Source organism: Perissodus microlepis, chromosome 1 (assembly GCF_051167445.1).
Source record: "Perissodus microlepis isolate ML-2025 ecotype Zambia chromosome 1, ASM5116744v1, whole genome shotgun sequence".
Taxonomy (NCBI): Eukaryota; Metazoa; Chordata; class Actinopteri; order Cichliformes; family Cichlidae; genus Perissodus; species Perissodus microlepis.
The window spans coordinates 40,060,364-40,071,831 of record NC_140461.1 but is presented as its reverse complement, the minus strand read 5'-3'; the positions used below and the strand labels follow the sequence as shown (position 1 = coordinate 40,071,831).

General features: G+C 41.4%; 1 protein-coding gene across 1 annotated transcript; it reads right to left on the bottom strand.

The window, feature by feature from the left end:
• Positions 1 to 606: 606 nt before the first annotated feature.
• lto1 (LTO1 maturation factor of ABCE1) lies at positions 607 to 5,169 on the bottom strand. Its single transcript, XM_084923652.1, has 5 exons — positions 5,057 to 5,169; positions 4,887 to 4,992; positions 4,734 to 4,804; positions 3,668 to 3,785; positions 607 to 3,269 (listed from the first exon to the last, which is right to left on the bottom strand). The coding sequence occupies exons 1-5, from the start codon at positions 5,113 to 5,115 to the stop codon at positions 3,198 to 3,200; spliced, it is 426 nt and encodes a 141-aa protein (XP_084779778.1). The 5' UTR covers positions 5,116 to 5,169; the 3' UTR covers positions 607 to 3,197.
• Between the last annotated feature and the right edge of the window lie 6,299 nt (positions 5,170 to 11,468).

Below are 11,468 nucleotides of genomic sequence, written 5' to 3'. Positions count from 1 at the left end.
CTGACAGCAGTTAAACAATTACTTAAAAAGCCATCACTTTAGATCATTAGAGCATGCTATATGTATTAAGGGTACTGCACTGCATTGGTTTAAATCATACCTCCCAATAATAGACTCCAAGTTGTTCATGTAAAGGGAGAGTCATCTTCACATAGGAAGGTTAATCCATGCTAGGACCAGTTCTGTTTACATTATACATGCTTCCTTAGGCAGTACCATCAGAAGGTATAGCATACATTTACACTGCTATGCTGATGAACCCAACTTCTATCAATGAAGACAGGTAACACTTAGCAATTAGTTAAACTGCAGGAATGTCTTAAAGACATGAATGACCTCTAAATTCCTGCTTTAGAGGTCATCTAGGTCTGAGGTTATTGTACTCAGTCCTAAAAATCTTAGAAATACGGTCTCTAAGCAGATTCTTCCTCTGGGTGGCATTACCTTGGCCTCCAGTACCACTGTGAGGAACCACGAAAATGAGAACAGTGGGTTTTAGTGCATGAGGCACAGATAGAGGACCGACAGGGGGAGAGTATGAGGTGTGGCACTGCTCCTGAAATTCAGAATAATTATCACCACTTAAACAATAGAAAGACATATAGATATAGTGAGAATATACATTTATTTCAGTTACTGTTTTTGTGCATTTTGATGGAGGAGCAGCCTCCTTCCACTTTGATAGAAATTACACTTACACGGCACTAATTCTCATACACATCACACACAGTTTTAACACCCCCCACACGCCTGTCCTTAGGCTTTTAACCTAATTGTCATATTTCTGTAAATGTCATGTCTAATCTGTTGCTTGCTGCTTTAACAAAAACATATCAGATTACTATTACATTATAAGACAATGAAACACTAAATGTATAAAGGCTAATTTATACTATTGAGCCCGGCGCCATCCTCTGTCCATACAGAATGTTCCATACGAACAGAAGAAAGGCGCTAAACATGTTTTTAAAACTTTAAGCACTTATTTCTTAAATCCGGATCCACAGACAGCGTTACATCTGTGTCAGTTTCTGAGAGCCGTGATGCAAGTTAGGCTTCATACATTTAGTGTTTCATTTCCACTTTTAGTGATGGTAAAAAGGCAAATCAACTCACCTCAAGATTAATTTCAGTTCAAAAGTCCATTCAGTCATAAACCACAGTGCAGTGGAACCCTGACTTACGAAATTAATTCGTTCCCGAGGGTCTTTCGTAATCGAAGATTTTCGTAGGTCGAAGCACCCATCGCGCCTTTTGAGTGAACGACAGGCTACAGGCTAATTGCTAACTGCAACAACAATACGACGTTCAAGTGGAACAGCGAAGCACAAGTACGAAAGCCAAGGGGTTGTCACATGATTCGAAAGGAATTGTGGGCATTCTGGGCTCAGCCAATCAGAGCCAGCGGATTTCGTTACGTGGGTATTTTGCTGTAACACGGGCAGAAACATTGCCGTTCAGTGCCTTCATAACTTGAATTTTTCGTTAAATGGGGTATTCGTGAGTCGGGGTTCCACTGTATTTACTTCAGTAACATACCCTCTGTGCTCCTCCTTTCTAAACAACTGTAGCGTGCAGCTGCTGATACCGACACGCTGCAGCGGGCACTTTCATTCAGTGAACGCCGTGGTCCAAAAACTGTAAGAACAGTTATTAAAAAACACATACTGAAGGTCAAGCTGATCTTAACACTGATGTACAATTTATCTGTGAATTCATCCGATTTCCTCAACAGAATGTTCCACCCTGAAAACCTCACCTTCATGTACTTTATCACCTTCATCAACCGCGCACGCACAAACACATCCTCCAACCACACACGCCCATATTTTGCTCCACTGCGGTTTATTTCACACCTCAAACATTTAGTGAACAATTAAGCAAATACAAGTAATCTGCAATAAATTACAGGTAGTAAGAAAATAACCTACTAACTCTTTTACGCTGCGTCCGCACCTACACGGGTGTTTTTGAACACGCAGCCGTTTCGTCCACGTAAACGGCGTCTCGAATCACCGAAAACTGAGATTTTTTTAAACTCCTTTTTTGCGTTTACGTGTGGACGAGGAATACAGAGTTGGTCACGCAACGTCAAAGCTATGTGCCTTTATTCACGTCACGCTGTGGCCACGTTATTGTTTACATGAGATGAATTGCAGAATGGCAGATAGAGACACAATACTGTTAATCTGACTGTCTGCAGGTTTTACACACAGTTACTGTCCCTCCATTTACAAAGGCAGAGGCGTCACGGTGTGATTATTTTACATGTAGTTGTTTTTTTCCTGTGTAATAATATTCAACATTGCATCAATACATTTTTCAAAAAATGCCTCTCTGTGCAAAATGGGTTTAAAAACATAAACAGCTGTGGGATCCTGTTTGTCTGTGATTTGAACAGCCCAGCGCTGCTCCCAACAGGGGAAACCAATCCTGCAGGGAGACCTACCTCAGCACTTGTGCAGGTGAAGCCAAAGGGCAGACATGCTTCACCATATTTTCTAGTCTTTGTCTTAGAATGGAGTTGGTTTGGAAACATATTCAGAGATGCTTCATCTCCTGCTTTGCGTTTGTGTAGGCGCCCCGTGCTAGCAGTGTCCAAGCGGTTTTTCCCCCCGCTTTTCATACCGCGGCCCCGCTGCAATGGCTCTGGCCCCCCCTAGGGGGCGGGCCCCACACTTTGGGAAGGTCTGGCGTAAAACGATCAGAGTACAATTTTAAAGGGGAGACTGCTACAGGACAGAAACAACTGCATTACACTGCTACACAACTTCAACACTTCACAAGCAGAACAGGCCGCACACTTTGGGAAGGTCGGGCTTAGAGCAACCATCTAGTTGAAAGAATCTTATTTATTTTATCAAATCTAATGTTACATGTTTAAGGACACAACTTTCACTGCCTTACTGTCCTGATGTTTAGTTCTGTAGTCAACTAAAAAACTGCAATAAATCAATTTGTAGGAAATCACTCAATCAATCAAATTCCTGTTTCTGGGTCTGTAGTGACAGCACATTTTCCTCAGACTTATCTACATCATCAAAGATCACACAATTCTTGTCTGATTGTCACTGTCTCACACTCCCAGATGAATCCACTGCAGACCATATCTGCTGGGGCATTCAAGGCTGACATCAAATCAGCTTCCACCTTGTGTCTGGGCGCTGGGTCGGCTCTGGTTCACCATCAAGACAGACTTAGAATGACGTGCCTTCAGCCACGCTGATGTAATCCTTGAAGTCAGCTGGGACACTGAGCATAGAGCAGACCTGCACAGTAGCGACAAAAAAGCAGTGAAGAAAATATGGAAAACACTGAATCGGGTGACACTGTAGCCTTATCTGCTATACACACAGAGGGAAACGAGGAGACAGCTGGAGAAACTACACCAGAGGTATCTTTAATCAACCAAGAACTGTGCTGCACAGTGTAACTGCTCAGCAAACTGCAGCTAGCCAGGCTAGCTAGGAAGCCCAATAGCTAGCTGAGTCAAAAAAAAACAAAACTTCTTTGTCCAAATAGAGAACAACCAAAATCTCAGACTCAAGGCTTTAAAACGGTCGTCCACAAACCAGTGAGTGACAGTAGCTAAAGTCTGATTTCATATCATGTCACTGGCTCCACAAAAACCTTCATTCTGCTCCGATTAAAACAAGAAATCAAGTACCTGTCTGAACTTAGCTCGCAGCTTCTCCATGTCATCCTGTAGCTTCTGAGACTGCGGCTCATCAAGACGACAGCTTTGGATCATTCCAAGGAGGGCGTCCAGTGCTTTCACACGCTTTCTGATGGCACACAAGTTGGATTGACATAGAGCTGTAACAATTCCACACACTCCTGCTAAGAGTGATGACCAGGTGAAACAAATAACTTCTTTCCTAAGGAGTGGAGCAGTAAATACTTAAAATTTATACAAAATGCAGTTTGTAAATGATGATTTCATTTCATAAAAAGAACACCATAGCAAGAGTCAAACATGGTGTTGGTAGTGTGGCAGGCTGGGGCTGCTTTAGGACCTGGATAAAAATGGAGGCCTGAACTCTGTTCTCTACCAGAAAATCCTAAAGGACAATGCCAAATAATGCCAAACACAGCAGCAAGTCCACCACTGAATGTTCCAGGAAAAAAACCAACGGTTTTGGAGTGGCCTAGTCAAAATGTGGACTTAAATCAGATTAAGATGCTTTGCCACGACTTTAAACAGGCTGTTCAGTCTACAGTTCTACAAAGATTAGGCTGAAACTCCTTCACAGCAACGTGCCATACTCACTGCCAGTTATGCTGCAAATGATTCATTGCAAACTGGCAAAACATACTTTTAAGTTTAGGAGGAATCGTTTTTTCACATAGGGCCATGTAGGTTTGGATTTTTCCTGTAAAAACTGCATTTTGTACTTTCTAGGGATATTTGAGTCTAGCATTGACATTTGCCACACTGCCTCTGGAACATTAAAAAGAGCATTAACACTCACAGCAGCATCAGAGAGAAACAATGCTAGGAACCTGTAGCCTGTCTCCTGTAACTACACCTGATCAACAGAGCCTGATACACGGATCCTGACCAGGTTTCAGTCCACTCTGTAACTAGCACTTCATCACAGTGCTGTGTTATTCGGGATTAACATGGCGATCACAGAGTTTTCACAGATGCAGAGCGCCTGTACTAGCTGAGCTGCGGTGTGATGAACAGCAGCACGGGAACGGCTGGAGGATCGTGTTTAAGGTGGTCCTACCTTGATTTGCCATCTATGTTGTTTTGGAGGACACATTTCCACGTGATTGCAAAGCCGTAATAGAAGGCGATCTGTCAGAGACAACAGACAGTAAACCTCTCTGAGCACCCGGAGGTTCACGTTGAATCACGCAGTTAAGGGTTCTGTCCTCACCTCGCAGGACAGCCGGGCCCCGTGAGAAGCTCCGTGTCTGCGGCCGTCCTGAAGCCCTCGGTGGGTCCCCCTCTTAAAACCTTCCCGGTAGCCTTCATCTCGGAACCTGCGAAACAACGAAACTGAGCTTCAGACTGGTACAGGAAGCAACATCTATTCACAAAACCCACCTGTCTTCTGCAAACACAATGCTATCAAACAGGCCATCGTCCATTCTCACGTCGGCCATTGCCCCAACTTCCGGCTAACTCGCCGGAAATTGTTATCTGACTGAACTCTGAACCCGGCGGCAGTGCCGCCCCCAGGGTAGGAGGGAAAGTGTTCTCAGACGGTATGAGTTTATTTGATTTTATTTTTTGCTTTGACAAACGCATAGAAATCAATAAAGCAGTTTCTCAGCAGCCTGTTTTAGCTCTTTTCAAAGATTCAGCTCCCACAAAAGAGCCAAATCTTAAAGCTCCCAAATGGCTGTTTTTAGTATAATTCAGTGCTTCTAATTTAGCCTAATTTAGCAAAGATGAATGTTTTGTGTGTTGGTGAGTAACTTTAAGTGTTTTCATAAAAGTTGTTGTTTTGCGCATTTACTACTACTGGGGAGAACTTACATGGGGTTTAAGTCCTGTAATAAAGTTTGAATTCTTTTGTCTTTCACAATAGAAAATGACTAACAGTTACTGGCTATCATCTCACCCAGCTCCTAATCAACATGAATCTGTAGCATCCCCGGTTGAAAAGATGGTCTCTAAAACCGATGGTTCACAATCCTTTTATGAAACAGCCTTGTATGTGAACACACCGTGAGAGCTACAACATATACAGAATAAAAAATACCATTAGTAAATAGAAAACAGCATGTTACCTTTAACCTTTTGCCTTATTTATTAATCATAAATGAATTATTTTTACGTTAAATTAATGCACCTTTACATTGAGTGCTATTACCATGTATATTTATTAAACCCTTCTAACACTAAGCCAGTACCGACCTTTTCTATACCATGAAATTAAATACAACATATTACAACTGTCTTTGACCTTCACTGATAGACAGTGAAGGTTCACTGTTATAGGCTATGTAACCAATGCTTTGCTGACTAAGCATGACACATTTACCAATGTGCCCTCTAGTGGGTGAAAACATCCGTTACACTTAGTAGTGGTCAGCAGCTTTATGCTTTGTGAAATAACAAAGTACACATTTACACAACAAAACTTTGATGCCAACCTTGTTCCCCCATCAACGAGGTGCTAATGAACTGTTTGCACTTAATAGCTGTCCTTTTCCCGTCTTTAACCGCTGAGCACACCTTCTCTTTCTCATTGAAACTCGCACTTCTGCTTAGGGATGGGTATCGAAAACCGGTTCTTGTTGAGAACCGGTTCCCACTGTTTCAATTCCTTGGAATCATTTGACATTTTTGCAAACGATTCCCTTATCGATTCCAGTCGCCCCGAATGACGTCACCACGTTGCGGAGCGTCATTTACCTGGCAGGAAACACGGCGGCTCAAACGCTCAAAAGTTTGGTTATACTTTACGAGAACGGATGACAACAGGGCAACTTGCAATACTTGCAAAGTAGATACTTCATTTAAGGGAGGAAACACTACGAACATGCAAAAGCATTTGCTCACAAAACACGCGATGACCTTAAATGAATGTCGTGTTTTTAATTCGCTCCGGACTCGTGAATCTCAGCCCAGCAGCAGCGCTAACGTTTGCACGTCCTCTCCCATTAATGCGGCAGGTAAATAATCAACTAACAGTGCATATTATGTTAGCGCGATCTGCCTTATTACAAACCTGCCATTACTGTGCGCTTAGGTGACCATGATGAGAGAGACAGAGTCTGGCTCAGATGCTGGCAGTTCTCGCTGCAGTCTACCGGTAGCGTCTCCTTTCAGGCCGGGATAGACGAATGTCACCGAGCAGTGACTCAGTTTGTGGTCAAAGGCTTGCACCTATTTGCCACAGCAGATGATTTTCGGTAAGTGAATGTGTTTAATTGTAGGCAGGGACATTACTGGATATTCTTGTGTAATTGCTACAGAATAATTTATGTTATACTTTGTTATTGCTACAGAAGAATATTTATTTTATTATTTTACATTTACTATTTTTTTTTCCTGGGGACCCTGTGACACCCCATTGAAGAGCCGTAGGCTGGATCTCTTAAGATCTCACTGTTGGGTTTGTAAGGCCATGTTACTCCTAAATTTCTATCTTGTTCAAAGAGAAGATATAAAACAAAGTTCTAAGCTAATCGACCTTAGTGTTCTCCTTTTTAAAAAAGAATCGATAAGAGAATCGATAAAGAATCGAATCGTTAAACAGAATCGAAACTGGAATCGTGAAAATCTTATCAATACCCATCCCTACTTCTGCTGTATAGTTTACATCAACTGATTTACAACACGTTGTTGTTCTTTACCTTTCAAAGTATAAGCATTAGCTGTGTCCAAGCTGCAACAGAATAATAAGGAATTATGAACCAATTTACAATAAGAAAATATCAATAATGTCATTTACACTGGGGGCACTGTTTTTGAATAAAAGCACTTAATGTTGTTTGAGTTGCAGAAGGCCATGGTATACCTGCAGTTTTTAGTAAGACGGTGGATGCTGTCGTAGAAGTACTTGTCTCAAAAAGGCACACAGGATCGGTAGATGCAGCTTAAGGAGAGAGGGCAAGTTCTCTTCCAGCTGCAGGGATGGATGAGTGATTCTTGTCTTTGAAGGTTTGTTGTTCATTGTACAACTACTGCACTCAGCCTTGCAATCTCCAATATCACTGAAATGCAGTCAGATGCTGCCCTTTTCTACTTTTGCTCTTTTCTTCACTTTTTCCCAGCATGTTTGTGTAAGGCAGTGACTGGAATTGGTCACAAGGTGTCACTGTTGAGCTGCATATACATTGTAAATTTTAGCAATTTTGACCATTTCAGGGCTCGCAAAATTTCAAAATCCCTGGTAGCCCTTCGGGCAGGGACTCTTCAGTTTTTGGTAGCCCAAAATAAATTTAAGTAGCCCGAATAAAAAAGAGAGCAATTTTTTGATTGATGTTTTGTTTCCTGTTTTGTTTCCTTTACAATATTATACATTAAAGTATAATATTGTAAAGGAAACAAAACATTAATCAAAAAATTGTTGAAAAACAAATTACAACATTGTATAAAAATTACAATCATCAACTCAGATACTTGGTTCTAATTGAACAGAAATTTCTATGAACTTGTAAGAACTGTGTAGGACATGAATCAGTCTGTGTCAGATCCTGAATTTGAAATTTCCACTGAAGTCACAGGTAAGAGGCAAGTGGAACCAAGATCGAGGCCATTTGCTTTGTGAAGTTTGCAAAGACTGCTAAATTTTGCCAGTGGTAGTTCACTCTTTGCAACATAGTAGCTGTTTTAAACTGATTTTCAGGTTTATTTTTAGTTTGTTATTTGCAATTGGTGTTTGTTCTGGGAAAGATATTGCAGACTGAGCAATAATGCATTTCTTGCATTTCTCATGGGTTCTAATGGGGGCCTTTCTTAAAATTACTGGTCCCAGTAACAAAGGCGCTTGTCGACTCAGAAATCGAGGGAAAACCAACAACACACCCGGCAGAACATTATGTTATTTACACGGGTGCACATAAGTGGTCCGCATGTGCGCATTCGCTGTCAAAATAAAAGACGCGCACCAGATAAGAAGTTGCAGCGCGCGTTTGCGTCCATAAAAAAGGCAGTGTTTTTGTCCGCTAGAGTGGGATTTTCACGGCACATTCTGCACCACATCTCTGTGCGTTCATCATTTGTTTGAAGCCAGCTCACCTCCTGCAACCACTTTTCCAAGAATACGCGCTTCTTTTGTGGTTCGGACTCCTTCTGACATTTCTTTGGAGGTGGAGAAAAACCAAAGTAATTGCTTAAAGGAGCTTCTTCGACATCTTTAAGAGTTCTAAACAAATGTCTGTCCTCCTCCAGAAAATCTTATGTACACAAACACGCGTTGCAACTTCTTATCTTGTGCGCGTTTTTTATTTTGACAGCGAATGCGCACCTGCGGACCACTTATGTGCACCCCTGGTTATATAGCTCGTCATATTGCAGCCACAGAAATTCTTTTGTCCATGAAACCATAAAGCTGCACTTTCTTTTTGCCTTATAGTCTGATTTGTCATAACTTTTCCGTTTTGTGGTAAGCTTTTCTTTGGCTGTCACTTCTTCACCCTGACCTGTTTTATTTGACTCAGCAGAACTAAAATATATATCCTGCTGCTTTTACACAGGCACTCACATAACGCTCAGCGATTCTCTGCGTGATCAACCTCTCACATGTTTAAGTTTGCTGCGGGAGATTTCACTTGTCATGTTTGCGTAGTAAGCTAATGAGTGATAAGACGATGTCAGAGGAATTGGTGCGCAAATTATCGTCACTTGCCAAGTGAGAAGAACCCTTTGTGGTCACATGGTGAGTGGCTGACATTGACTATAAATTGGTAAAGTTGGACAGAGAGGAGCCTCAACCTCCTTAAGGAGAAAGGCTGAAACCGCTCCTCTGGTGAGCTTGGATAAAGAAAGAGATGAACTGGGGCCAGAGGTGCCAAATTCCACCATTCGGGCCTGAATTAATTTATTCAGTATTTAGCCTCCATTTTTAGAATTATTTCTTAGTCATTTTTATCAGTGTGGTTTTAATCCCGTCCATTTCCAATGCTGCAGGTTCTGTCGGTCAAGTGCACAGTTTGCATAATGGGTGTACACTCTTGCAAGTAATGGAAGCAATATAATTTTTCTTTACACGTTTATTTAGTATTGTGTTTTAGTTTGCCGTGCACTTTGCTGTGCCCACTAATGGAATACTTGAGGTTTTAAACTAGGTTTTAATAAATTGGCAGTTAGGGAACCTCACCAACGGCTTTGGCCTGTTAACTAAGCTTCTGTGCTATTTCCTGTTTTACTCCTGTTACAGAAACAAAGACACTCTTAATTAGACCACGTGAATCTCATCTCTGTTGGACTGGCCATTAACAGCAGGAATAAAGCAGGAGGCTTGAGACATAGATGAGGTGCAGATCAACCAGGTGTTTATTCCTCAACATTACAGATTACAGAAAACACAGCAAACCTAAATGGCATGTCTAGCCTGCCAAACGTTTAAAAGAAAGCAAACTGTAAATAAGCCAGACCACCCTGACTTTACATTGCAAGACACCTATGTAATTATAGAGCTTCGGATGAAAAAGGTCTGTTTTCTTTTATTTGAAATCTGGCCTTCTAACAGCAGAGGGCACTGCAAACCAAGTGGAATAATGAAGGAAGGTTTCTGTGAGTGAGTATGAGTATGCTGACCTGGCCATTTAATAATTCTTCTAAAAGAAAGCTAAGTGCCAACATGGGCAGCATTGGTCAGTGGGGTAATGGCTTTAACCTTTGAAAACAAGTTATCTTAAACAGTTCAGAAGTCCAGAAGTGTTTGACTGCCAAGAACGTGTTTCTGTGCTTTCTATCTGCCAGCTATGAAAACACAGCTGGAGGTTTTGGATAAGGGACCATCAGCAACACTATCACAGATTAATGATTGAGTTCAGCAAACTTTTCTATGAGGCCATAGCCCACTGGCTCTTCTGTGGGTGAAAATTCATGTCAAGTGTTTTCACCTTCATGTCACAAGTTGTAATGGAAGGTCTATATTTTTAAATCTAATTTTTAACAAATGGAACAATCTGCTGGGAAAGTCACTCAGTCCCTCCACCTCCTCCACATTATGTGTGTGTGCTGACACACGGACTCTACATGTGTCACTCTACAGTGTGTTACTTATTCACACAAGACTAGACAGCAGTGGTAGCAGAGCTACCATGAGACGTGCTGACCTGCCAGTTTGCCTGTCATTGTGGAGGGGCCACAGGGGATCAAAGATTTTCTTTCTCCCTACTAAATGTTATTCATAGGCGATCTGTGCTCTATGTAAATAAAACTGAGCTGAACTGAAACCTCACAAAAAACAGACAACACACTTTGAAACGATTTAGGCCCAATGCCCATTTTAAAAGCTCTAACCTCCAAACCCTCATAGACTTAAATTATATATCGGGTATAAATCGAAATCAGAATCAGAATACTTTATTAATCCTGAAGGAAATAATTTTGACAATCCCATGTTTTCTCAATTTTGTAGTTTGAGAATATTTTTTCCAATTTTCTAAAGGTATGATGAAAGTTTCCAAGCCAAATGTAAAGTTACAAGAGGCCAGGTCCAGTTGATCTGTGTGAAGTATTGCTTTGTTCCATGAATTGGCTGTGCATTGTACACATTATTTGATGGTGAGGGTGATTTGAGGGTAAGAAGACCTTTCAAGCTGACAACATTGACTTGGCATTCCAAACCTATTACAAAATGTTATACACACAACCTGCACAAGCCAATACAGAAGATATAAAAATGTTTCTTAACTCATTAGATTTGCTATCAATTGGTGAGTGTCAAAATGAATGCTAACCAAACAGATTCAGACGAAGAATTGGAAATGGCCTTAAAGAAACTAAAAAATAACAAAACACCAGGTACAGACGGCCTGCCGGCTGAGTGGTA